The 27,962-nt window shown below is 37.0% G+C and overlaps 3 protein-coding genes and 1 long non-coding RNA gene across 4 annotated transcripts; 3 read left to right on the top strand and 1 right to left on the bottom strand.

The window, feature by feature from the left end:
• The first annotated feature begins 3,443 nt into the window (after window positions 1-3,443).
• LOC144660049 (uncharacterized) lies at window positions 3,444-4,451 on the top strand. The gene is made up of 2 exons (XM_078520608.1): window positions 3,444-3,536; window positions 4,024-4,451. Exons 1-2 carry the CDS (start codon window positions 3,491-3,493, stop codon window positions 4,431-4,433), a joined length of 456 nt encoding a protein of 151 aa, XP_078376734.1. The 5' UTR covers window positions 3,444-3,490; the 3' UTR covers window positions 4,434-4,451.
• Window positions 4,452-6,501: 2,050 nt separating this feature from the next.
• On the top strand, window positions 6,502-9,895 carry LOC144660360 (metabotropic glutamate receptor 3-like). Its single transcript, XM_078520965.1, has one exon. It carries the CDS (start codon window positions 6,502-6,504, stop codon window positions 9,709-9,711), a length of 3,210 nt encoding a protein of 1,069 aa, XP_078377091.1. The 3' UTR covers window positions 9,712-9,895.
• A 3,824-nt stretch (window positions 9,896-13,719) lies between these two features.
• LOC144659556 (uncharacterized) lies at window positions 13,720-18,679 on the top strand. Its single transcript, XM_078520025.1, has 3 exons — window positions 13,720-14,122; window positions 17,078-17,305; window positions 17,761-18,679. The coding sequence occupies exons 1-3, from the start codon at window positions 14,050-14,052 to the stop codon at window positions 18,153-18,155; spliced, it is 696 nt and encodes a 231-aa protein (XP_078376151.1). The 5' UTR covers window positions 13,720-14,049; the 3' UTR covers window positions 18,156-18,679.
• A 5,279-nt stretch (window positions 18,680-23,958) lies between these two features.
• Window positions 23,959-27,219, bottom strand: LOC144659987 (uncharacterized). Its single transcript, XR_013572007.1, has 2 exons — window positions 26,682-27,219; window positions 23,959-25,525 (listed from the first exon to the last, which is right to left on the bottom strand). It is a non-coding gene; the product is annotated as an uncharacterized LOC144659987 (long non-coding RNA).
• Between the last annotated feature and the right edge of the window lie 743 nt (window positions 27,220-27,962).

The raw sequence follows: 27,962 nt of genomic DNA, 5'->3' as shown, positions 1-27,962 counted from the left end.
TTCTCTTCTATTCTCATTTTCTATCGCCCTAGTTGTTATGGTTTTAGGCTGTGCGAATGAGTTGTGTGTTTTCTGGCGTGCTATTGCAAGACTCTTACGGTTTGTATCAGCCTCGGGTTTATTCCTAAAATATATCTTACAGTTTAGCAAATCAGTTTCAGCCTTATCATCAGTTCACGGCTTTATTTGAGCTATTGGTAAGGTTGACCGCAGTAGTTTAAGTTATTTTATCGTGAAGTCGTTACCATAACATTTTTGGTTTGTTTCTAGCTGTTGCTAGTGGTTAGAAGATAAAACCTTTTTCTTTTGATTTCCGGGAATTATCGTTGATCTTCGTCGAAATTTATCCACTACATCAGCCGAGTTTAGTTTATTGCCACAAAGAAAACGACCTCAAACAGTACTGTACACTCATTTGTTTCTATAAGAATATCGAGGCTAAAATTGCAAAACTTTAAGAATATTTTAAGAATAAACCCGAGGCTGAGATTTTGAAAAGAATATAATTTTTGGTGTTAAAAATTTGTAAATACAATACAATTATATGTTTTCAACTCAAACGTTTAAAATTATGTTTTCTCTAAACGGAAAAGCTGCCCCCCAAAAAAACAACAAAAGCAGCACTAGTTGTATGTTTGATGCTAATAACACATCTCTACAAGACGTTATACACCAAACACTTGTGATTGCTACCCCAATAAATTTTAAAATGGAAATGTCATAGGCAATAATATGTCTAAAAATATTCACAAGAATATTTTCAGCCTAAAATCAACAGAAATATAAAAATATTCAGCCTGGGTCGGAAAAACAATATTCTTATAGGAAAAAAGGAGTGTAGCTGCTTTCCAGTCGAGTTGTTTTTTTAATAACTAGTGTTTTTTGATGAGATATTTATGTTAACCCTATCGTTAACACTGTTAAAATGTCCAGTTGAACAAATATTCTTTTGTGAGAATCTTGTAAACGGTATTCTAGGCCAAGCTAACGTCATCTTAACACCTAGTCAGTTGGCGTTATAAATAACTTTATTGACTAAATTTATGGGGAAAGGTTTTTGCTGCCTTTTACTGAATACTTGTAGTTCATTGACTGCAAATAATCCGTGATCTTGTATTTTCGTTCTTGTATCTTAAAGCGTTTTTTATTTGCTTCCTATTTAACTTTTGGTTAGCATGTTAGTGTGATGTTGTATTATGGTTTTTGAAACGTAATCGAATTCTATTTTCTTGATGGTACACTTTTTTTTATACTGAACGTTTGAAATTTAGCTGAGCCCGAGGATGTTCTTATTTTAGCCTATACATTTTCTTTAATTTTGGGGCAAATCCCAGCCTCAACGTTCTTATAAAAATTGTTCTTATAAAAAAAGGGTGTATTTTAAAGTTTTTTTAGCACGAAAAAATAGGAAATACATAACATTAATATGCACTTACATCCTAACTCCAGAACATTATTTTTTAACTACTGACGACAAAAAGTGGAAAAGTAATCCATTGATTTGCCAGTTAAGGAAAATATTTGGTATATAACAACGAAATTTGTGTATGGTAAAGCTGAATAAGTGTAGAATATTTTGTTTAGGGAGACAAATATTTGATATCTTTTCTCAGTTATTAGAAAAGTTTCGTGGGTTAACTGGACGACACCTGACCTAAGTCACGTGACAGTGCGGAAGCATTTCTACGTCAACAGGAGGCTGAAGCCAGCCCACATACTCGATTATAAAACGGTGGTCATAAAAGACCAGCATTTGCCGTTTTACTGCATAAGAAAAGTTAAAAACAATCCTGGATTAATAAGATTTTGTTGTCCAGCGTGTATGACGACTGAACCAATTATGATTAAAATGTTCTGTTATCGGAAGATAATAATCTTTACTTTAAATAAATGTAGTTGAAATAATAAACAAAAACACTGTGAAAAAAAAAAACAGGGAAAAATTATCAGCTTTTTAAGATGAAAGCAAAGCATTTGGGAGATTACTTAATGCATACTTTTTACAAAAATATTTATATATTTTTTATTGAAGGATATTTATACATTATGCGTGCAGCAAACGCAAACACGAGGCCTTATGCGTCCAATGGCGCGAAAAGGATCGATGACGCAAACACACAATAAGGACACCAGCCGTACATTATGATAATAAAATAATCGTTGTAGGTAAAAATGAAGAAGAGTATGTGCGTTTGGTATTAAAATTCACTAACTGCAATTTTTTTCGAAATAACAGAGCCGTGTATGATAAGTAGAAATTCTGATGAAAAGGTAACACTGTACGCCACGCAACTTATTTTTTACTTACTTCATACTGTTTAAAACAAAAAACTATTTAAACAAAAACCCTTTTAATCGAGGTATAATTGTCTTAACAGCGGTTATCCGGCACTTCCTAAGTACTAGTCCGGCCTTTTTTAATCAGAATAAAAAACATGTCGGTAAAGAGCCATTTAATAAGTTCAATTCTTCTTCCTACACTAAGATCACAGAATGCAATTAGGACCATTTATTTTCAAAGAGAAAGCAAGCTCGGGGCATTTGGCATTTATAAACGACTTCGCCTGCACTGGTCTTGCCAACCTGTACCGCGAAGAAACAAGTCCAGTCCTGCTACGCAGGTAAGTTGCCATTCTAGAAAAACGTTCTTGCCCAGATAAGCTGTAACAAATAAAAAAAAGTGCTCCGTCGGGTAACTCGAATAGCTCATTGTGTGGAATAAGTTATCGTACCAGTGCTTATATAACTGGTTGATTAAAAAGTATTGGCAAGTTCCTGTTATGTACCACCGAAAATTAGTTGCTAGAGTTTTGGTTTATACTTTCAACTTCCAAGGTAATTATTAAATATTTTGACTAACAAGACGATCTCAAGTTAAAATTTCCAAATTACAGTTTTCTATCATTGAACGGGCCGAGTCGACAAAAAATGATTTTTTTCATTTTCCACCATTAAGTGCCAAGTATCAAGTGTAAAATATACGACAATCGATTCAGATAAGTGTAGCTGTGAGCGGTTCACTGGGTGAAAATTTCTCCGTTACCTGACAAATTGCTGATTTTTAATCCCCAAATGTACGCCACTCGATTGCTTTGTTTCTTGTTTTTTTTTCCGGTGGTTCACTCCACCGTCATTGTAAATAAAAAGCGAGTGATCGTAGGAATAATCTGCGTAACAATCTATTAAAACCAACTGCTCTCGCAGTATTAGTGTTTATTGTCTGTTTTCGCCCTGTTACCACAGGTAGCCCAAGCTCGAAATCGCTCCATATTCATAGGTTACAGAAACAATCGTTATTCCCCTATACAAATCCTTATATTTCGAAGGTTACGCGCTCACATTTTGAGCTTGGGGTACCTGTGCTGTAATTTTATTGTAATGTAATTTTAATGTAATGTTGCGTTCACAGATGTCGACCTTCCTTCTTTTCTGCCTCGCACTACTGTTATGCCCAGTCTCCCGCGGCTCTCCTGCCGGTTCCCAACAAAAAATGATCAACGAAGTGATAATTCATGAGGCAGACATGAAGGACTTAGGTGAGTTTCACCTTCCTATCTGTAAGACCGTAATTTCAAGTAGCCTTTGTTTTGCTTTAAGGAAGCGCAGTGGCTTAATGGTTAGTGCGCCGGACTCCGGATCGAGCAGTCCGGGTTCGAGCCCTGGCCGGGGTCGCTGTGCTGTGTTCTTGGGCAAGACACTTAACTATCATAGTGCCTCTCTCCATCCAGGTGTATAAATGGGTACCGGCGATATAATGCTGGGGGTACCCTGCGATGGACAAGCATCCCATCCAGGGGGAATAGAAATATTCCTAGCTGCTTAATGCTACAGAAACTGGGATAAGCTCTAGGTAGTATGGGCCGCATGGCTTGAGGCTTCCTCTTTGTTGCCATTTCACGCCTCCACTATCTTGAACTGTTCGTCAAGGTTACATGGTCTTACATTATTGTTACTATTTCTTTCAATTTTAACCTTAAATAAAGCAAAAACAGGTTTTGAAATAGCTTTTCTTTTTAATACTAGACCTTCGCGGAAAAAGCCTCCCCACTGAAGAACAGACAAAGCGCTTGTTTCCAGACCACGTTCGACTGTGCGCGGCCAAGGAGTCTCGATTCCAGTCCAAGGACGCGTTCAAGGGGCGCTTTTCAGAAAATGCCATTATCCTTCCCAGAACATTTCGGACGGTATCCTGTCAAAAAAGTAATAAGACATCCCAGGCTTCACGCGGCCAGCATTGTCTGGGTATAATGGACTGTCAAGAGACTAAGACGAGCAGATATTTTATCGTATACGATCCCGCGAAAAGAAAAAGTGGTCGGTGTATCGTGCATCAGATAGCCAAACTCAATAGCGTGCCAGTGGATTGTAGCTGTTTATGGCCCCGCCTGCTCGGTGATGATCCTAGTGTACTGCTCGGCAGACATCGCAATTAAACTGTAAATGATCCAGAATACAACTCCACTCGGTGATCTCAATCAAATAAAACTATATTGATATATATTTCCTTAGTTGTCAGTTAAATAAAGCTCCATTGATATTGGCGGATTATTTGGAGAGGTCCCCCACCCTTAAGCCTGAAAATATATAAGGATACATCCCCTCTCCCTACTGCCCCTTATTGGTGCAAGAAAGGGCCACTTTCACACCGGGCACTTTGCTTTATCGAACAAAGAAGGACCCTTCAGTATATCCGTCACCCCTTTCCACCCCACCCCCCGAATCTTTGAAAACCTCGATCAAGATCCACGGCTACTTGTTTTCAGACATTCTAAGCACTACATTAAACAACTGCATTACAAAACTACACTGTTCCCTGATGATTACCTGAAAAATTACATATGTTCAGTTAACTAATAAAAAGGTTCTGTCAGTTATTTCAAACTCCAGTTTGCACCAACATCGCAATGTTATGGGTTTAACGAATCCTGTTGAAGACTGATTCTTGCTAAGGTTAACTAAAACATGGAACAAACTGCTGGAATATCAGGTTTAGGCGTTTCTTGACATTTTGTTGACCAACGCCGCTCCTCTCAAGCAGTTCGAAAAAGATTATCTTCTATGTCATAGAAGGGCTAAAGTAAATAATTTTGTTTTCCACGTGCACGAAATTGCAAAAAAAACATCGAATGCGTTAAAAAACTACATCTTACGCCCGAAATAGCGCTCAAAAATCTCGGCCTCTTCAGTAACCTGCGAAAAAAACAAAAGAACGCCTGATCGCAGGTTACCGTGACTGACTCCAGTGTTCCTTAAAACAAATTTGACGAAACCAATTAAAATCGGTATTGAGAAAAGTTCATTGTTGTCCTCTCGTCAGCTTTTTCAAGTCATTTTGTTTTTTACCTAGCTTGTTGACCAGAGAACGTCTGAAAAACAGGCTGTTTTTGACCAGTGTGAGTGGAAATTGGCGCGGCGTGTGTCGAGCTTCAAGCTGCTTGATACAATTACTCATTGTTCGGTTTTCTGCCAAATTAAAGGCTGTTCTCAGTGGCTCTGATCGTGAAAAGGGCGATTCTTTACAAGCACTATTGTATGTTATCCATGGATACTTTTGTAATTTTTTACTTCTTATTATATTCTACTTGAGAAAAACCTCGGAGAAAAACCACCAGGCTCGAGCGCAAATAATTCTTCTATTCTTCAGCTGCAAACTAGCTTATCAAAGGAAACTCCAAAACAACTTTAACCTTTGTTAAATTTTTCATTGTGAACAAAATTTGTGTATCATAGAGGATTGGATTATTTTGTTCGCCTGTACAAACGCAGTCGGTCCGTTCAACTTAATTATTAAGAAGAAATCTTGCTGACTTTGCGTAGGTTATTCATTGGCACGAAACCAAACTTTGACCATTATTAACTAACAGATTCCTCCTGAATTGAAAACGATAATTTGTCAAACCTTTTTTTAATCAAATATTGTGATTGTTTGTCTACTGATCTGCTAATCTTATCATTTGGTAAACTTCAATCACTTTTATTTGCCTTGTAAGTGAATTTCCGGGATTGACGTGTATTGTAGCAAAGAAATACTGCGTGGCGCGAAGCGTCAGATTTATTGTTTTGCATTTGGAGTACTTAAAGAACTTGTTAAAATATGGTTCCCTTCCAACTGTAGAGGGTCCCAGCAGGGCTGATTTAATTAAATCACAACTTTGAAGTTTTAATTTAAACATGAAAACAATATGTCAGGGTATTGTGAGTGGCCAGTGTTTCGAATCTTCACCGAGTTTGTTTTGAATTTGGGCGTTCAGACAATTCGTTGGGCGAACTAAACTGGACCAGCATATGACGAAATGAGAATTGGATCACAAAACGTTAACTCCAGCGAACAAATATCTTAAAAAGGTGATGGCCTACTAATTTCTTCGTTTGCAATTGCTTACTGTATCCTTCACAATTCCCGGATTTCACCGAGTCCAATTTGCGTGTGTTCCCTTGCATTCGAAATTTTATACTGAATACTGATTCTACATCCTGCTATATGCTGCTGCAAACAACAACATGCAAAACTTGAATATTTTATTCAAGTTCGATTTTCACACTTTTTATTATTTGCTTATCATGTTGCACCTGTTTTTACGACCTCAACAAGTTGCAAGCTCGAGTCAAGGAAAGGTTTTTAAATCTGCGGATATTATGTTAGGCGGGCTATTTCCAGTTCACAAGTCAGCCATGGACGATGATTCTTGTACACCGTTATTCAAGGAAGGAGTCGTTTTAACCGAAGCCATGGTTTACGCTGTGAAGTATGTCAACGAAAATAACCTACTTCCGTATGACATTTCACTGGGCTACGATATTCGTGACACTTGCAGCAAAGTGTTAACTGCCTTGAAAGCATCTCTGGATTTTGTAAACGGAAGGAGAGTGTTAAATGAACGAAACTCCAACTCTACAACCGCCAATAAAAATCCAGTTGCAGTTTTGGGCGCTGGAAATAGTGTCATCTCGTCGGCAGTAAATAACATTCTAAGTATGTTCAGAGTGCCGCAAATCGGCTATGCATCGACTTCACGACTTCTCAGCAACAAAAATCGTTATCCAACATTCTTGAGGACTGTCCCCCCGGATTCGCATCAAGGAAGAGCCATCGCGAAAATCGTGTCGCACTTTGGATGGAATTATGTGGCACTGCTAGCCTCTGATGACATTTACGGTCGACCTTTAGCAGAAACATTCAAAAACGAAGCTAAAAAGTGTGGAGTTTGTTTAGCGATTGATATTTTGATACCGTATAACCCTACCGCGGAGACCATAAGAAAAACAGTATGTAAACTTCACCAGAACAAAAACATTGAAGTTATTTTACTCTTTACTTCCGAAAGTGAAGCTGCTGATATACTTCATGAAGCTGCACGGCAAAAACTAACTCAAAAGATTTGGATTGGTAGCGATTCTTGGGCGGACTCGCCGAAAATTGCCGAAGATAACGCGAAGATTGTCGACGGCATGTTCCGAATAATCAATCAACCGACAGTTGTGCCTGACTTTATGAAATACTTTTACAAGTTAAACCCGTTCAACAATAATCACAATTCCTGGTTTAATGAGTTCTGGGAAAGCATATTTCAATGTAGCATTTCCGAGAAGAATTTGACATCTTCAACAGACGAAGATCGCTCTACGCTCACGATGAAAAACTGCACCGGAAAAGAACTACTTGGCGATAAGCTCCTGAAAACAGATGCGATTTTTTCTCGTGTGTCCTACGTGGTGGATGCAGTACTCTCCGTTGTTTATTCCGTTCGAAAAATCTGTCAATCTGACAGTGTTACAAAAACGAGCGGAGAAACGTCACGCAAGAAAGCTTGCATCAACAGAGTCACGCCTTCCTCAGTTTTGTCACTCATCTTTAATATAACGTTCACCAGCGTGACCAATCGAACTGTTTCATTTGACAAGAATGGTAACAGTTTGGGACGCTATGATATTATCAACCTTCAAAATCACGGAAAAGATGGACTTAACACATCGTTTCTAAAGATTGGCGAATACGACGGCAAAACAGAGTCGTTAACAATAGACAGTCACGCAATCCACTGGCCAGGAGGAGTCACGTCACCTCCTAATGGCCGCTGCAGCTTGAAGTGTCCTCCAGGTACTTTTAAAGTAGTCATGAATCCCATATGTTGCTGGGAATGCAAACCCTGCCCTACTGGTAGCATCAGCGATGCGTCCGGCGTCTCCACTTGTACTCAGTGCCACTCGGACGAAATCCCAAACGACAACAAAACCAAGTGTATTGTTATTCCAACAAGGTTTCTTCGCTGGGACAGCTCGTGGGCCTGGGTTCTAACTGGTACAGTGATTCTTTGTGAGTTGGCGTGTTTTACTACTGTTGGTATATTTTTACGCCACAAAGAAACTCCCATCGTTAAGGCTGCAAACAGAGAGATAAGCTTTCTGCTATTGTTCGGATTAATGATGGGATTTTTGATTCCTTTGGCGTACATCGGAAAACCTACGGACAGCGGTTGCAAAATGCAGGTTATTCTCTTTGGAACAAGTTTTGCATTTTCGTTGTCGATAGTTTTAGCTAGAATTAACCGCACTATCGTCATTTTCAGATATAGCAAGGTGTCACCAAAAAATCAGTCCAAATTTTTAAAGAAATACTTACGCATGTTTCTATATAACAGAACCCAAATAATGCTTGCATTGTTTTTCACTGTTATTGAGCTTCTACTATGTTTCGCATGGCTACTGTCAAGTCCACCGCTGGTCACTGCTCACCGGCTCACTATAAAGGAGAGTTTATTGATGTGTGATACAAGAACAAGTGTGGGACAAATCATTTCAAATGCGTTCATCATATTCCTGAGCTTGCTTTGTACGTTTGTGGCTTTCAAGTCAAGAAAACTGCCTCAGAATTACAACGAAGCGAAGTTCATTAGTTTTGCCATGTTCGTATTTAACTTTGTTTGGTTGACATTTGTTGGTGCATTTTATGGCACTCCTGACGGGCAGCACAATGTTATCATCAACTGCTTCGCAATTCTAGCATCAAACTTTGCCATCTTGTCCCTGATATTTGGCCCAAAGTTGTACATTATACTTTTTCGTCCAGGGTTGAACCAAATGGCCGTATTTAGGGCTCTGACTGCTCGGTATACCTTCAAGGCAAGCCGACGAAGCTCCGCCATTACATCCGACATGATGGGAAGCTCTTGCATTTTGAAAGAAAATAAGTGTGTGCAGACTTGCGGGACAATAACAGAAGAACACGTTGATGAAAGAACCGTCAATGGCCTTGCAACTGTTGTTAATGACGTTCAAGCATGCAAAGAAAACACTCTTGATAGAGACATAAGACTGGAAGCTACGGAAAAGAGAGCGGAGAAATTAATGCGCTCTAAATGGGGACGCGTTAGAAGACTTAACACGAAGGCTGTGTCAGACTCTGCTCTGAATAAACTTGTTGACAACGTGAAAGCACCAGGCTTCAGCGACACCGAAAGAATCCGAGGATTTTCAACCAATGAGGAGGCGAGAAAATCGTTAATTACCAAGGAAAGTGTTGAGCAAGAAAAGTCTGAATCGTTATATCGAAACTCAAGTTTCAATCGGTTAAAATGTCCATTGATAGCCATTGAGGAATCAAAGGACACTCCAATATGCATTCTCTCTTTAAAAAGGAAACGCCCACCCTCTCAGGGGACAGAACAGAATAATTCAGTGTCGACTACAGGAAAATTGGAAAGTGAAGTTTAAGCGTGGGATAAAATAAACAGTATATTCAGTCCTCTTGCCTGCGAAACATGTAACCGGAGCCAAGCGCTTTTTACATTGTAATTAGTTATAGTTTTGCGCGCTTCCGATAAGTTAATTAAACAGCACATTTGCTCTGATTGGCAGGAACTAGTTGCAAATTTTTATGAACCAAACATGATATACAGACCTCAACAAAAGCAACGGCAAAGTTTATTTTCAAACGCTATCTCATGCCTCCTCGCTTTACTCACGGGCGGGCAGAAATGGAACTCACTAGCCCAGTCGCTCTAAACCAAAAAAACCTCGAGGAATTTGTGATCTTTATAAGTGCTACGAGTTGAATTGTACGTGGCATTATACTTGGGCCTCATGCTTTCGTGTTACATGAAGATCGAAATTCCTCGCTTTTTTCATCTACACAGTCTGGGATGCTGTGAGCTCAGGCTGAGTCAGATGGGACTTTCACCAAATTGCCAAATTGGACGACACGATCCTGTTACCAGTTATTATACTATAACAATATTTAAAAAACCAAAGCTTAGGTTATTGAAAATAAAATCAGTGTTTCAAAATCCAGGAGAAAAGGAACTATAACGAAGCGCAGCTGTCAAGGCGCGCGTAAATGGCTTTTTCTGTTCATAACGCATGACACGTCAACTGTGCGTTTTAAAAAGGATATAGACACTTCGCGCGCTAACGCTGAAAAGCGCCTAAAATAGGACCTGTTTGTTTAAAAATAAGGCAATAGGGTTTAAAAATAAGGTTATCAGATTCGAGAAAGTTCAGTTTAGTTTAATACTGAGTTGTAAAAGATAAGATTAAAAGCGTAATATGCACACTAATGTAGAAATGGATTTCCTCTTAAAGTTTACTACTTCAAGAATCCAAAATGTTTTAAGGAAAATAAGGAAAAAAGGTTTTTTTTTTTGGAAAAATTATTTCTATGCTTTCCTATTTTATTTACCCGTAGCTATTTTTGGTTTAACATAGAGCATCTTTAACTGATGTTGGCAGTGTGGCATTTTTGTCTTTAAAGGAATACGCAATATTGCAAAGTCATCTCAACATGGTATATGGAAAACAAAAGGACTCAGCATGCTATAAAGAACGATTTTCTTGTTTTACAGAGAGTGGACATTAGACTCTTTTTGCTTTTTTCAGTCAGGTAAATCCGATAACTGAAATATTTCTTAGGGTGTTTTTTTATGTTTGGTGTTTAGCTAGAAATCCGAGACTTTGGGTGCAGGTTTATTTTTAATTTATCGGACGGCTCGATCTGTGCACTTTATTTTGTTTATTTCCCCTCGCATCGATTATTGTGTTGCCGAGCTCTCTAGAAACGCATTAGATCGACAACAACAACCACACTTTATTTGCACCCTAAATTAAATTAAATTTACAATACAAAGAAGAAGAAAAATAAAATGAAGTGCATGGCTGCCCAAAATAACCATCATTGGCTAACGAGATTGGGCAGCCATCCTATAGCTAGATCGCGCTGATAACACCGACTAACTTGCTACAATTTTGGACTTACCTTTACCCTAAAAGAGTTCAATCATCTCATCATATTTTGCGTCTTTATAATAGAGACAGACTTGGGAAGTTTCAGTATTGCATTAACTTTATCGCCTAGTAGTAATTTTTTTCTTTTTTTTTCTTTCTCTCCACACATCAATCATTATTATTATTTATTCCCTATAATCAGAGATTAGGGGAGTGTGTTCGACCCAAGATAGATACCACGAGAAATTCGAAAAAGAAAGCCAGGCAGTTGCAAAAGAGCCTCTCTAATTTGTCCCTCAGCTCCACAAAACTTCTAAAAATGCTTTGACTTCCATTAAAGATTCCACATTGACAAGTTGCTCGGCAGTGAACTCCTTCTTTCTACTCCTGTCTGTGAATCTTTTATTTGAGTTGGCCATTCCAATAAAATGTTTCGTTTCCCATCGCCCCATCTCTTGTGATGGTGGGTCGGTCGGTCGGGCCAAAAAAAAAAAAAAAAAAGAATGAACACTTGAAGGGTTCTGGGTTCCAGAAAAGGCCGGGCTGCTAAGTAAAAAAGCCTGATTACAAAGTCAACTCGAAAACGTGGTATTTTCGTTCGTTATTCCTTAACAGTCTTTAAATAACGTAGTATCGATGTTAAGACAAAGACATCACATCATACCAATTGTTGTTGTTAAAACAAGATCGTGTGCTTGTAAAATGAAGTACTTGCTTCTTTGATTAGTGAATCTGGAATTTTTTTTTTTACTTTTCGAAAAAAATGGGTCGGCCGAGCGATGAGAAACGAAACATTTTATTGGGAAGGCCTTATGCAAATAAAAAGGCGATGAATATTGAATTGCGGTTGACGTTATCTACACCCTTTGTCCGTGTGGTACCATTTTGACCCATAATCAATACAGATACGTATGTCTTTATTTCTTTTTCTTGGCGTAGCCATATTTATAAATAAACATTTCATAATTAGTACAGTAAGGTACACCTTCGGTAATTTAAAAACACAAATAGTGTCAATAGTGAATTCTGCCACTCAAGAAGCTAAACTTCGCGGCGACCTATTTCGTAGACCAGTGAGTTCTCAAAGCTCGCTATCGCGACTTCGTCTCCCATAAGATCGGCTGACTAGTGGCAAGTCTACCAATTTCGATAAAACTGAATTTATTATATATACAATTAGCATGCAGTTGGCTCGCGGCAGAAGGCGACATTTTGAACAAAAGGTAGTGACGTTATTAGCAGAAATTCTTCATATTTGTTCTCACCGCCTCTCTTGCAACACTGACCGAAAAATAACTTGAATGTACAGCTTTAAACGCATAAACCTGGGAAAAATTACTTTTCTTTCAGTATAAATACAAATAAAAATATAAGATAGACGGTAGTAAGTAAACTTGATTTTAAGTAGTTAAAAAAAACTGTATTTGAATAAACGTGGGTTACGATATTTTCGTCAACAATATTTGACCGATAGGCAATCATTCTTCAAAAACTGGAAAATTTTTCCAAAAAATCTACCTTTCAAGGGGATTGTTAACATAAAAGGATTTTAAAAATGTTATTTTGTAATAAAATTGCTATTTAAAGGTCCTCCAAGAACTAGAATATGGGCTAGATGAAGAAACGGAGAAACTATAATTTGACTTTAATCGGAAGGTATACATTCACATACGTAAACAAACGGCCACGTGGGATTTTTCTAATGACCAATTAGCTCTTCTTGGTGTTTTGATGAAAATATCACTCATTTGAATATCTCGGTCATTGGTCAAGCTGGTACATTCAACAGACTCTTTAAGGCTAATTTTAGTGCTTTTCTTGTAGCCGCGAGCGCTGTCACTATAATTGGCGCCAAAAAAGACAATTTTCCCGCCTAAATCACACGCGTATGTCAATTGAGGCAGCACGCAGGCGACACCGGCGCCTTTTATTGAAGCGATTAAAAGAATGAATGAAACTCGTCAAAAAGATGGCTTTTTTCTCTCTTTGAACGTGTTCATTCAAATGTGTTCTTAAGAGATTCTCTTTTTAAAATGTTGAATATTCCTTTGAAAAACAAACTAAAGCTTTATCTCTCTGCCCACGCGACTCGTAACGAAGCTAACCGAAATTGCTGGTTTTACGGCAACTTTAATATGTTTTAATATACATGAAGACCTGTCGACTTTCTCCGAAATTTCAGCCGCCGTTTCATCAGCTATTTAACTTCCTCGACGGAATGACTTCACAGAAAATTAAATTATTTTCGAAAGGAAGTAATATAATTTTCAACCACCTCTAGGCCGTCGCCGCTTGACGTTTTACGAGCAATTCAGTCCGTATCTGTGTTAAAGTTTTAATATTTACCGTTTTTTTTCTGAAAGAAATATTAATTATTTTGCTTCCATTAAATGTCTCTTTGCAAAGGGCGCCGGACGGACTGACTGAAACAAAGCATATGTCGTCAGCCTTAAGACTTTGCTGGAGCTCAGGCCAAATTGTCACGTGAGTCGCCATACAAACCATAACAACCTTGCTACGTACAGAAGCTGCAGACAGTTCAGGTTTTGCGGTATATCTTTGGTCGCGCGGTTTCAGCCACGTTTCTCACGTTAAGAGCGTTCTGTTCTTTTCAAGCTTGCTTCGTTCCTCTTCCGAAAAAAAAAAAAAAAATTGCTCACGGACAAACACAGCAACAATCCTGGCGAATCAGCGAGGAGCTCTCTAGACGCTAGCGCGCCAACACGGCGTAATTGAAAACGATGATCACGTTTCACACTTTCTAGAGTTTTCGCCGCGCAGAGAAAAAGAAGGAACTATTGTTTGCGGTTGTATTATTGTTGGAGCTGAAGAATGCGGGCACGAGAGATGTACAGCAAAATCTTTTGGGGAACATTGGCTGTAATCATACTCCCCACTGTGTCAGGTTAGTGAACAATCATCTGCAAATATTCTAAGCCAGCTCAAAAAACGAGGAAATATTCAAATAAGTTTTGTAAGTAATATCGCTCTCAGTGCAATTTAGCTATCTCTTAACTGGCTTTGCGGCGATTTAATAGTCATCCTAGGTCTTGGTAGCTCCGTGACTAAACTTAATATGTACATTTTTTTATCGAGCGTGTTGTTTAGAATTTCTGTTTGTTTAGCCCCAGTTAACTGAGCAAAGTTATAAGGAAGTATAATCAAAACAAGATTATGAGTTTTCGAAGTGAAGATTGTTCCTCTTGAAATATAAAGACCCAGAACAGACACCGTTTATATTTTGAACGATATTTTCAAACTGAACTCAGTACAGCCAGTTTGAAGCCTTTTATTAAATGCTTTTTTTGAAAAACTGTGTAGAGCGCCTTCTGTTACATGCTTTAAAGATGCAATTTTAAAAATAGCTTACTAACCGTTGTTATTTTATCAGAAACGTTTTGAGTAAAATAAAAGAATTCACTATAGTTCGTCAGCTCTTCAGTCATAACCAGTAGCTTAGTAAAATAGCCTGTAATTCAGTTCATAGCACTTGGTATAGAATGTTTTTAATTTTATGAAATTAATACGCTGACTCTTTTTAATGGGTACCAGTCAAAATAAATTGCAGATATTTTTTTCAAAGCCATTGTAATCACTTTTTTCGTGACTGCAAGAGTCAACATTTACTCATTTTCGCGCCAAAAGTCTGTAGTTACAAACTAAGAAAGATTCACAATATGTGCGTATTGGAAGAGTCATGGCCTTAAATCATTTCGACTCACCATTTCATTTACCAAACGGATAGAAAAAAAATATTAAATTATCGCTTAGCGTAGTTAAAATTCTATTTTGTCTGTTTAAATGAAAAATATTCAGATAAGAGCCACATAGAACAATTCAAAGGGACAGCTGTGCTCATAAATTCCGCTCTCATAAAAAAACAACTTGACATGAAAGGGATTTGTTTTCCATTTAATAATTGCAATGTAAATTTATACCCCCGCACACAGGTTGATCGTGTTTTTATTAGTGTTTTTTAAGCCCAGAAAGTCAGAAATCCTCTTAGGCGTATTATCTAAAGTAATTTACGGTACTTTTTTTACATTGTTTTTATGATATTTCACCAAAGAGTGCACGTGTGTTTTTATTAGTATATATGAAAACTTAACCCAGGCGTCTTTATGGCCGGCATAATTACCACTTTGGAGTCCTCCATTTGATAATGTTAGTTAAAGTTGCCATTTCGATTTTAAGTAGACGGTTGGTCAACTTTTCACTTGTATGAATTTAATCAGACAAAAACTATTTGTTTTAAAGCCTTGCAAATCTCGTTCAAAAGGCAAAACGCGTTTCGATTTATTTGTTCAGTCCCCATATAACATGAATAATAGAAAAATAAGTCAAATCTTCCGGTTTGGGAGTCTAAAAAATTGATTGACACTTTTTGCATGATCAAGGCGAACTTGCAGTTTTTTAAAATCGTCGCAAAATAACGTTAGTATAAGCTTTGCTAATCTTGGAAAGGAACTTTAGGTGTTTTCTCGCAATAATATGTAAAAAAAGTCAGCTGTGTAAAAAATATGTAAAAATATGTAATATGTAAAAAAAGTCAGCTTGCCGTAAGGCAAGGAGAAGAGATAGAGACAAAAGAAAATTAAACAGAATATATTTGCACGATACTTCGGTTTGAAAAACAAACCTTCCGGCTACGGGGGCTAAAAGGAAAGGAAATCGTATTTCAGGGTTTTTAAGTCCAATATCAGCTCTCGCAGTTTCATATAAATGGCTCCGTACCCTTCGAGATAACAATACAACAAACAACATGAACAATAAATATGAATTATTTAACAATGACACGAGCATGGGACAAAGAAAAATTCTTAGTCCCCGACGGGAATCGAAGCCATGGCCTCCCAGAGGTTGAGCGCTCTAACCAACTAAGCTACGAGAGACTCGTGGTGAGCTGGGCCATTTACTAGGTTGATATGTGACACGTGTCCTGCATACTGCTAGGATCAGCAATGTCGAAATCATCAATTGTGTAGTAAATAATAAAGATGGTAAATTTTAAGCTCGGTGATAAATAATGAAGATGAATTGTTCAACAGTGACACGAGCATGGGACAAAGACAAAATTCTGAGTCTCCGACGGGAATCGAACCCATGGCCTCCCAGATACCGGTTGGGCGCTCTAACCAACTGAGCAACGAGTGACTCGTGGTGAGATGGGCAATTTACCTTCATTATTTATCTCCGAGCTTAAAATTTACCATCTTTATTATTTACTACACAATTGATGATTTCGACATTGCTGAATCTTAGCAGTATGCAGGACGCGTGTCACATATCAACCTAGTAAATGGCCCAGCTCACCACGGGTCTCCCGTAACTCAGTTGGTTAGAGCGCCCAACTGGTATCTGGGAGGCCATGGGTTCGATTCCCGTTGGGGAGTCAGAATTTTTCTTTGTCCCTTGCTCGTGTCATTGTTGAATAATTCATCTTCATTATTTATCACCGAGCTTAAAATTTACCATCTTTTTTTATTTACAACATGAACAATGCCCCTAGCCTCCAAAACAATAGCAACTGCTACACTAGAGGACCAGTAGAATTACGAGCTTACAAGAGCTGCTATACTACTGAAAAAAATTATGTTTTTGGTATATTCAAGACTGCGGTGCTTCTGCATTTAAGATGTTTTTCATCTGCCTCGTCCCCAGGCATGCTCCTCCTCGGTTGTGCACGGTTCGCTTGGCGTTGTGGGGCTGATGCGGACGGGAAATCTCGCTCCCTATCCATCAACCTCGGCCGGCCGACCGGCGCCTGGGGATGAGGCAGGTTTTTCATGTCTTTCTGGGGAATTTTGGGAGACATAAACTAAAGTAAATTTTGACGTTTTTTGTTCTTTCTCTTCGCTAGCTCACATATTATGCTTCTGCAATTCCCCGTCGTGCCCACAGGCTGTATGTAAATCAAATCAGCGGTGTTTCACCAAACTACTAAGAGAAGCAGGTGCTGATGGGAACGTTTCGACAAGTGTTATGTACGGCTGCAGTGAGGCGCTGAATTCCAGTGATGTTTGTTTGGATTCTTCACAAATGATATGCTGTGATAAAGAGCTGTGTAATATGCCTAACATGTTAAGAAGTACGTATAACTACAATTGGGATGATGTAACGAAATTAATCGTGTATTTGCTTTGGTTTTACTTTTTGTAAACGCTAGAACTGCTTGGTTATGGTTTCCCGCGTCTGGCACCGGTTGCATGTTTTTGTTACGAGGTTTGATTGAATTGATCTACAGCGCTTATTCCGTTTGTTTGTGGTTGGCCAGAGGTTTTTTTACTGTACTCTGGCTGTAGTTTTATTGTAACTTTATTATATCTTCCCCGGAATTCTCCATTATTTTTCCGTTATCTTTAAATTAAGCTCATTGCCCATTTTCCAAAACCTATCTTCCAATTCATTCCGAATAAGGAGAGATTCGTTATTTTTTTCCTGCATTAGAAGTGCACTATTTCATGCCCTTATTCGGTCTTATTCCAAAGCTAAGAAAATGTTAAAATCTTGCATGTTGTTAAAATTTTGTTGTCATTGTTTCAGAAGTCACCAAAATCCATCAAAGAAGAGCTCAAGTACACGCCACGGAGCATGCGCCAAAAGTTGACGAAAACGACACAAAGTGTACATCATCGATGCCTGCGATGCGAGTGGCCAGCGTAGTCGCACCTAGCGTGTTAATTCTCACTGTCATCTGCCTGTCATTAGGAATGTGCTACAAAATGTCACGCTACGAGAAGTTGAGAAACATGGAGTGCAAAAGCGTTATTAACAAAAGCTCGTCAAGCGGCAAATTATTTCAAAAAGTGCGAGAGTTAAAGAGATGTAGTTTACTAGCAGGAAGCTCAGTGGAATGGAATACCCCAGAAGTCTGTAGTACAGAAGTTGGTATCAGTAGCGATTCCCGCGAGTTACTTTCCAGTCCCCATAGCGTGTGAAATGAACACGGAGACCTGGGCATGAAGCCAAAAAGGGATGCACTGTTGCAATTCTAAAGAATATATTAACTTGGCTCAAATGAAATATTAAAACAAATGGAATAGTAAAAAGGTATGGACGGTTCTCCCAATCATATATCGGAATATAATAGTCAGAGTGAACTTATTGGAGGGGCGCTTAGCTTTACTCCGAAGTATTACTGCCCGGATGGAATACAAGCTGATAGACACAAGATTTCAGTTAGAAAAAAGTTTTAATTGAAGATATAATATTTATATTATACGACAAAATAAGAAATAAGAATTACGAAATATAGAACGCTATATACCTATTTGTATACCAAATAATATATTTATAAACATTCACATGTATGTTGTAGAATTGTAATTTATATAAATCAAAATGGGACTGAAGTGTGATGAAAATAAAAGTTTCTTTATATATGAACAAAGTTCGAACGACGTTTTGCTAGCATGCATGCTTTAGACAACGTTCACTTAAACTTTCTGCCTGCAAAGATTCCCTGTGTTTAGAAAAGAGCCATGCAAGCATTTCACGATTAGACATGCGAAACGAAGCAAACCTCGAATAAAAGTTTAAAAATGAAGAATAATATTTCAGAAGTAAACATAAACCCAAAAGAGCAAATGGTTGAGATTTTGCAAGATTGAAGCGAAATTTGTAAGGCGAACCTTAAAAATATAAAGAAAATTATGGGTCATTCATATCTAGTCATACGTAAGAATTTGTCGCCGGTTTTCACATAGCTAAAAAAACATAAAAATGAAAAAGTTTCAATGTGTACACTAGCACAACCCCATTACCACCATTGTACTCAATTTTTGGGATGCAAACTTTTCACGCGCGGATTTCTTCTTTTCCATGTTTGAATGTAGTTCAGCTTATTGGAGCTGTTCACAAACGGCACTCTCCAGATCTTTATTTTGAAATCCAGTTCGGTTTAATTGCATCTCTTATGATAATTTCGGTTCATAAAAAGAACCATATAAAGACACTGTAAAGAATTATCGGAAATGTTACTTGAAAGCGCAGCGTGAACTGACCATTCAAGAATTCGAAATTTCAAGAAATCAATATTAGGATGTACATAAATGGAATGGATGTGGAAAAATGATGTAATTTCAGTATCGATTGAGGTGAAACTTAAAAGCGAGAAACGCTGAAATGCGGATGTTTAAACCCTTAAGCTTCCTGTTTATCACTAAGTTGACCTTGGTCAGATTTTTTCTATTGAATTTTTGATCATAAAAGTCTTGGGCAATTACAAAGAACCCCAAACGCGAGATTTCAAAACAGACTAATAACAATACCTGAGAAAAACAAAACGAGCGTTGCAAAGAAATGTAATTTAATTCCACAGGGTTCTTGCCATATATGACACTTGCACCATTTTTTCAGTTTATTTTTGCTATATAAAACTTAAACTTTGTTATAATTAGATATTGACCAACACTGAACACGCGAAAACGAAAACAATTGTTAATATTATGGTGAAAACGGATCACAAATCACGAATGATTTTGTTTTCTTCCTAATCGTAGCTGATTGGCTGTGGAGAAAGACGTTATTCGTTAATTGGCGTGCAAGGCAATTTTGTTGATATGAACGGAAGCCAGCAAAAATAAAAACCGGCAAGTGTCGAAGGTCAACGACAGAAAGCCATCTTCAGAGCACGTCAAACGTGTATTATCTGGTCAAGTGGAACGCTTCACTCTGCTTCTAAGTTTCAAACAGGTGATATAGATTTTCTTAACTTACAATTTTACAGTTTTAAAAGAATTTAGATGAATATCAACCCTACACTTAATTTTAAAGGTAAACAAATTAAATCGGGCGACGAATTGCTCTATTACTACGAAAAACTGTATCCTTTAGTTTAACCAAAACGATAAAATGTATATTTTTAATTGAAGAATTTTTAAATTTATACTTCACTTTTTAATGGAGGATCGCAAGCAAACAAATCCCCCATTAATCTATATCCACAAAATTTGTAAAGACGATTTTATTCGTCCATTATTTTACAGTCAGGTTCTGTATTACATAACTATTTTATCGTAGGGAAGAGTAACTTTAGCTTCACCTGGTTAGAATAAGTTTCCCTGTGGGATTATAAAGTCCATTTTATTTACGAGAAAACACGCCAAAAAAGTCCTTAATTCATATTAACTCGCTCTTGGTGGTCTTTGACGAACCCACTGAATTTCTAACTTAATATCTACTCAATTTTTTATATATTCTTTCGACTACGCGTAGGAAAAAGAAATCTTTGAAGTTTAATTAGTGTGTGGGAAGTAAATCTAATTGTAAAATATACCGGCTTGCTTAAAATAAAATATATAAATTATGTATTCCCAGCCCCTCAAAATCAAAATCTTCTGAATAAAAAATGCACGTCAAGGCCTCTTTATTTCTGATTCACAGCAAATTGTGTAAACAAAAACAGTTCCGTTTACACGTAAAATTTTAAGTCGCGAGTGTTGCTCCTCAACAACATAGAAACATCTGTTACGAAGGTGAAAAAAGAATAGAATGTAGAATAGAATATCGAATTGCCTTCACTTCCTTCCCCATAGGGAAGATTTAAAATATTTTTTCATGAGATGAATATATAACACTGATCTTTTACGTAGAATGACCAAAATTTTCCGGCGAATATGTCAAGTGTTTGCATGTTGTATTCAAGTTCTAATCTTGCATCAAAGCTAGAAATTAAACAAGCTTTAAAGCTGAAGTTGTGGAAATATTTAGCATTTACAAGCACTTTACTTTTAAAGCTACACTAAAGTACATGTAAGGGTTATAAATATTTCGTTCTTTCATGTGTTTATACAAGAAAAAGTTAAAATCTCCGTATTAGTATATTCCTACTAAATAATACATAAATACTATTTCCATCAAATGATGTAAATAACACTACCAAATCTTATTACTATTTGTCTCAAAGATGATTTGAGAATTTCCATTCACAGCTCACCTTTAAGTGAATATAAAGCATGCAATTAAAAATTAGTTTCTATTTTCAAATTGTCTTTTGAAGTGGGAGGGCTTTGCATCGATAATTATTTAAGGTTCTAATTTCGCGTTAAAAATGTTGACGAATAAACAAATTGAAATACTTGAACGATTTTTTTAAATATACAGCAGAAAGTGTTTCTTGATTTTTCTTGATTGTGTTTCTTGATAATGGTCCAAAAATGTTAATTCATGTGTGTGCGGCGTGAGGCATTGAAGCCAGAATCTCGCTGTCTGTTTTCATTGTTCACCAGTGCGATCTGTGGTTACCTAGTTATTGAAGGGTGACATTGGAAATATTCACCCCCTGACGTCACAAAACGTCACCAATGGTAAAATTTAATTGGTATAGACTCGTGTTTCCAAGTTGTTCACAATGAGGACACCCGCACAGAACCCAGCACTCATGCAAATCACACGCTTTTGTATAACTCTCCTTCTGTGTAAAAGATATTGAATCAGGATTTTTATTCCACTTCGAAGAACGTAAAATTTGGTATCGTCGATGCGAGAGACAAGAGCGGTTAGTATAAATTGTACTTGTCAATTTGTGTAACAATTGTTGCAATACAGAAACGAAACGAGACGGATTTTGTGAAAATCGTATTCAACGAAGGAAGTCATAAGTGTTAAGTATTCCAAATTTTATTCAGTAGTGCACAATGATAGAAGTTCTGTCGAATCACATCAAAAGCTTTGTCTTAGACGCGCTGAAATTTTTGTTTAAACACGAATATTTGAGAATCATTGAAATTGTCCAATCTTTAAGATGTTCGAACGTTCTTATCTATAATGGTTGAGTAAGCACCAATTTTCGTAACGAAATTTCTACCGAGGAAGAAGAAAAAATTAAACCTGAAACACGAAGCAAGCTACGTAAAAGGGTGAGGAATATTTAAATGTATATTGCATTTTTAATAACTGTATGTCTATGAAACTGAGAAAATGAGTCGAGGTAAAAAGAAATTTTGGCGTAAAACAATATTACATGTATTTCATTAAGCAATACGCCATGAACTAATACACCTCAGTCAAATGTTAACGGAGAAATATATCTCATCGGAGCGAGTTTAGACAATAATGAAAACTCATTTCATTTTCATGTTTACTTTATGTTCATAAATACAAAGAAAACATGATATTATTATTGTCTGAAGCGGCAATTCTGCGTTTCTGATATGTAAGAAAATCAAACTTCGAACTTAGCTAGGGTTTTTTAATAAACGCCTTAAGAGATCCGAGAGTGTTGTTTTGAATGTTAGTCTTTTTTGCATGAATTCAGATCGTAAGCTGCATGTTTCAGTTTTGAAATCATTTTGTTTGGGGCAGATGTCGGCACCTGTTATTGCAACTTTTTGTGGTAAAGCAAATTTATACAACTTGAACAATTGAAAACTCGCGTTGTTATCGTAAATGATTTATAATGTTTCTAGTGTTACAACAAAGGGAACGGTCTGTTTGTATTTTAATGCCATCTTTATCCTCTAAATTTGTTGATTTTGGTTTCATTTTATTAACGTTTGTAGATTTAAAATCCATTTAAAGATCCCAGAAGAACTTCCAGAAGAGCTTCATATTTAGACGCATTCTTCGCGATTTTCGCGGTCACACAAGGAATACTGGAGCCTGGGGCGACGGTCAAGTTTCTGTCGTTAGTTGTGTCGTGCGGCGTGATTTCTGTTGTCATGGTGATTGCAATGGCGGTCCACCTGCTGTGCTATGAAGAAAGGAGACCGAAAGTGAGAGCTGTCTTACACAGGCAAAAGAAAGCTGCAAACATCGACTACAGTTTAGTTTGAAAGCTGGGAGTATTGACGCAAATAGCTAGTCACGACTAATAACATGCTCCAGTATCAGATTCTCGAAGAAAGCTGGCCTTACAACGTGTATAGTGCAGTGTGATAGCTAATCCACATTTTAGATAAGAAAAGAAGGAAAACGATCAAAACTGATTTCTCCTTGCAATACCAGAACCTTGTCAAGCAGACAGGGGATATTGAATCGATGTACCGCCAAATCCTAAGAAGTAAGATGAAAAGAAATGTGTAGAAATGTGTGGGATATTTTCTATTTGAATGTTGGGACTATAACCTTTTAAAACTTGGATGCATCAGGAATAATATACACTTAATGACTGTTCCCGAGGGAAGCATTTGATTTTGTTTGGTTGTTTAAGCTTTGTTATATAGCATGATGAAGAATTAGAAAAAATGGCGGTCGTCGATCAACATTTGATCGAGGGTAAAATTGCAATGTTACCCTCTGACGTCATAGATTTTGCAATGTTGCCCGCTTAGAGGCATTTGGCGGGAAACAGTTTTTATTGTTAGATGTCATGTGACCTCGAATGAGCCAATAAGAACGCGCGCTGTAGGGGAAAAAATTCTAGCTTTATAACAATACTTATTAGATACGTTTAACCATATCAATAAGAGAATTCTCGTTTCTGGTTGGTTGGTTTACCTTATTGTGGCATGATCACGTGAGTGTCCGATAATAACTGAGTGTCCCGCTTGATCTTTTTCAAATTGGATCGCTCTAATTCAAACTTATGGTATATGGTATATCACTGAACTTTTTGTACCCTAAGAAGAGTTTTTAACAGACGTCCAAATCTCAAATTTTGCTACCTTTTCGATTTATTAATAACTGTACCTCGTATCATAGAGCTTTGGGAACGGTTAGGGGGCTATCAGGGGTACTCATCAGGGGTACTCATGTCAAGTGCACGCCCAAAATTTTAATCCAATTCATATACAACAGAAATTAAAGTAAACTGTTTATTGTCAGTTTTTGTCTCCTGGAAGAATATCAATATAATTAACTTTACTGATCCAACGTGTTCGTTAGCATACTTTTTGTAGTTGATGAGGTTATAAGAAGCAAGAGCTTTCAAAACGCTGTAAAATAGTACTAATAACAAAAATAAACACAGAAAATTTGTACCAGTATACACTATAAACAAAATTTACATTACATTATTACATTACATTACGTGTACTTTAAGTATTGAATAAAAAACGTTACCACCTCAACTACATGTACAAAGTGATTTCTTACAAAAATGTAAAAGAATTTCATGGAACAACTTTGAAAACATGCAGGGCCGTAACTAGCAAGAGGCTTGACGAGGCACTTGCCTCGTCTAGATTTTAAGTCAAAATGATCTGGGGCTCATTCCCCCAGACCCACTCTACTTGCTTGTGCATTGAGCGTTCGCAGATTTTGCCTCGTCTTTGCCAAAAGCCTGGCTACGGCCCTGACGTGATCGTGATGAGTTTGGGACAATTCAAAAACACTCAAACCAACACCACCCTTAAGAATGCCATTTTTTTTTATCCTCGGAACCAGAGCTCAGTCGAAGAAAAAATAACGAAAAAGGATACGAGTATCTCTTTGTGTAAACTATCGCCTTTAGTTGATTTCAAATCGCGTTTTTGTTCTCTTGAATAGTGGTCAGGGAAGAGCTTGTGCGGTTGAGCTTTCTGCAAAAATACACGCACTGACAAAAACCGTCCAAGTGTCCATCCAATACGAGGAATGCTTAGGCTAGTTACAAAAATATACAAAGTAAGAAATTAGTCCTAGGCAACTCCCCAGTCCTTCGCACAACTGGTGGTGATTGACTCGGTGGAGAGGTCGGAATCATTCTCAGGGCCTCTCAGCTGTCTTTCCACGTGAAACCTCGGGCATGAAACGTACTGAGAGCTTTGAAACAATCGATATTTTTACATGGAAGAAAACAAATCACTACCATGTGAAACTTTGTTATGTGCCAAAGTTAGTCTGCGATCGCCCCTAATGGTGAAGACGTCGGCCAATTTGCAACTCAGTTTTGTTTCTCAGAACGTTCCCTTGGCTTCTCTCTCAGTGAAGAATATCTTTATCGATCCATTAACCATCAGAATTTTGATCTTTTGAAGTTATTTTACTCTTCATTTGATGTTTCTTTACCATAGCCTTCAGGACTAACTCCAGTCAATATCTGCAGGCTTCATAACTCAATAACGTAAATATTAGCACGCTTTGAGAAGTAGCCCTTAATTCTTTTGTGGAGTATCCTGATGGCTGTCAGACTAAACTGTAGTCAAGATTTGTAGCTCTCGTTTTCCTCTTTAATAAAACAGCCCTCACTGTCGATTTTCTTTCTTCAAAATACATTAGATGAACTGCCACTGCAATTACCATGATAACAGAAAATACACCACACGCCAGAACCAATGATAAAATCTTAACAGTCGCCTCAGGCTCCAGTGTTCCAAGGTTTTTCGCGAGAGATTGAGTTTAAATGAATGCAAATGTCCCCTCTGGCTTTTAAACACTCCAGTGGCTTCTACGTATGGGAAATAAAAATTGAGTTATTAGAAGGATGAAAACGAAGGTAAAAATACATACACATGTTTCCTTTTGTTACAATATATTGTGTAAGTTATGAATTATGTACGATAACTTCCCGAATCTTCAATTTGTTGAAATTGTATATCACTTTAAATTAGAATGTTGGATTTGTTTTATACAAAGAACGTCAAAATCTGCGGAAGAAACAATTGTAATTGTAATTATTTAATTCAACATATCATACTTTAACAACCATTAAAAAATTCAAATTTACCGAAAACATGGCTAAATACCGGATAAATTCAGCTCAAAGTGTTATTGGAAAGGGTTTCTTTTAACTCCTAAAATAGAACAATTGTCTTCTAATAACACAATTGCGTGCAGCGTCTTATTATGAACAAAATGTAAACAAAATAAGAAATGGGTTTTATGATTTCTAGAACCTTGTGCGATGCAAATTTACTGATGACACATTCATGTTTGAAAGTTCTTGCACGTCTTCGCCAATATGTTAATAACACTTTCAAGGTTTTTTATTTAAAAATCCCACAAAACATTTAAATATTCCTTTAGGTATTAGTTGCTTCAGTTTCAGCTTTCCGAAGATTCGCCACTTGATGTACAAAAAGACCCCAAAGTTAAAATGAAATGTACAAAATGATCTTAAATATTATGCTGCGTAAAATTGTTCAAAATGTGATTTCTTCTTACAAAATAAATCCATTGTGGGGTAAACAACGGATTAGAAAAATAAAAATAATCAAAACAAGATATTCACGACCTCAGTGTAGCATCCAAAACTGAGTGGAATTAACAAAAAAAGAGGAAAAGTTATAAATTTAAATTAAAATGGAGAATTTTTAAAACAATTTAAAACTTGACATTGAAATTTTAAGTATTGCGTGCATTAGGCGATATTACTGACCAATGTGAAATGTCAGCTTTAATAAATGTATCTGGTCCACAAGTTGTTCGCCTAACAGATAAGGCTTCGATAGTTTGGCTTCCTCGCGCTATTTTCAGCTAGAACCGTCACAAGCCAAAACAAAAATTCTGTTGAGTTTCTTAAACGGTTCAATTTTGTATAATTTCATTACGAAAATGCACGGCAAGGTAATCTTCTGCTTATGATATATACAATTTGAACCAACCTTTTTTTCCTTATATGTGGTGATCGTCGATTTTGAAATGTTTCTTTAGTGCGAAGCCTCTTCCTTCTTCACTTGTTTTAATTATTATTTCTTACCAAAAGGGGTCAAAATATGAAGACTGATGCTTAGTGCCAAATTTCGCACTGTTCTTAGTGTTCCACTCTGTTGCTGGCCTTGAAAAGAATATCTCCGGATGTGATATCGCCAAGTTATCGGTTTTGCAGTAGTTGACTTTTTATGACGTCATTGGTGGGCTTTTGTTACCTTCACCCACGTGATTCACAGAGATACCAAGTAAAGTGCACTGACAAGATGCACAGGGAAACCAGATGCATTCGCCGGCAGATCTGTGACTTAGAGTTTACATGTTTAAGTCAAACTCTCTTTGATGCTTTGTCGGCTTCTATGAACTTCATTTCTCACTGTATTTAAATTTGAATCACTCTAGGCTATATTTCCGATCAACAAAAATTCAACCTGGTGGCGAGGCCCAAATGACACACACAAAGGAAATTGACTGAGCATGTTATTTTAGACCTGAAGGCACCGTTACCAAGCTAAATTTTTGATTGAAAGAAATCTATTGTAAGATAACCATTGCCAAAACTTGAAGAAATAAAGATCCTTTTGAACAGATAGTTTTAAAGGTATTAGTTTAATCTTGTTGAGTGAAAAGTAATTTTATCGAATTTTTTTCATGATCCGAAAAATATTACTTTTTCTATTTTGCACCTTAAAAGGAATCAATTAAAGAGATTTGTATCGGGAAAGCAATCAATTTAAAAGCTTTTCTCCAAAGATTGAAATTATTGCTGAAGGCTCCGCCAGCGCACAAGATTATTGAAAAATAAATTATTTTAATCCGATTCCATGCCCGATCTCTTTTTAATGGCACGATAGAGCTTTATTAATCACCCTAAAATTAAACACGACAAACGAAGACTATACCGTTGCCTTTTGCCGAAATTAAAATCAATCAGTATTAATGCCGAAGAACTTCTCCTGATTTTTGTTTTATATTATGGTTTTAGTAGATATAAATTTTCAAGTGGACTTTTTGAAATTAAAAACGTGCAATTTACTAATTCCTTGATTAGATTTTTGGAGCTCTCCTTACATTATTGTTATTCGCCGGTTTAATTTTTAATCCAAGTCCAAAACGAATTCATTCTAGCGAGAAATCAGGTTGGTTTTATTGCAAGTATATTCCATTCTATGTTTTTATTTTTGTGTGTGAAAAACCGTACAATATGCCAACTGTGTCTTCCAATGTTTGATTTT

This window comes from Oculina patagonica, chromosome 7 (genome assembly GCF_052425735.1).
Source record: "Oculina patagonica isolate OP01 chromosome 7, crgOcupat, whole genome shotgun sequence".
Lineage (NCBI taxonomy): Eukaryota > Metazoa > Cnidaria > Anthozoa > Scleractinia > Oculinidae > Oculina > Oculina patagonica.
The sequence above is the reverse complement of the archived record's forward strand: the minus strand, read 5'-3'. Positions and strand labels throughout refer to the sequence as shown.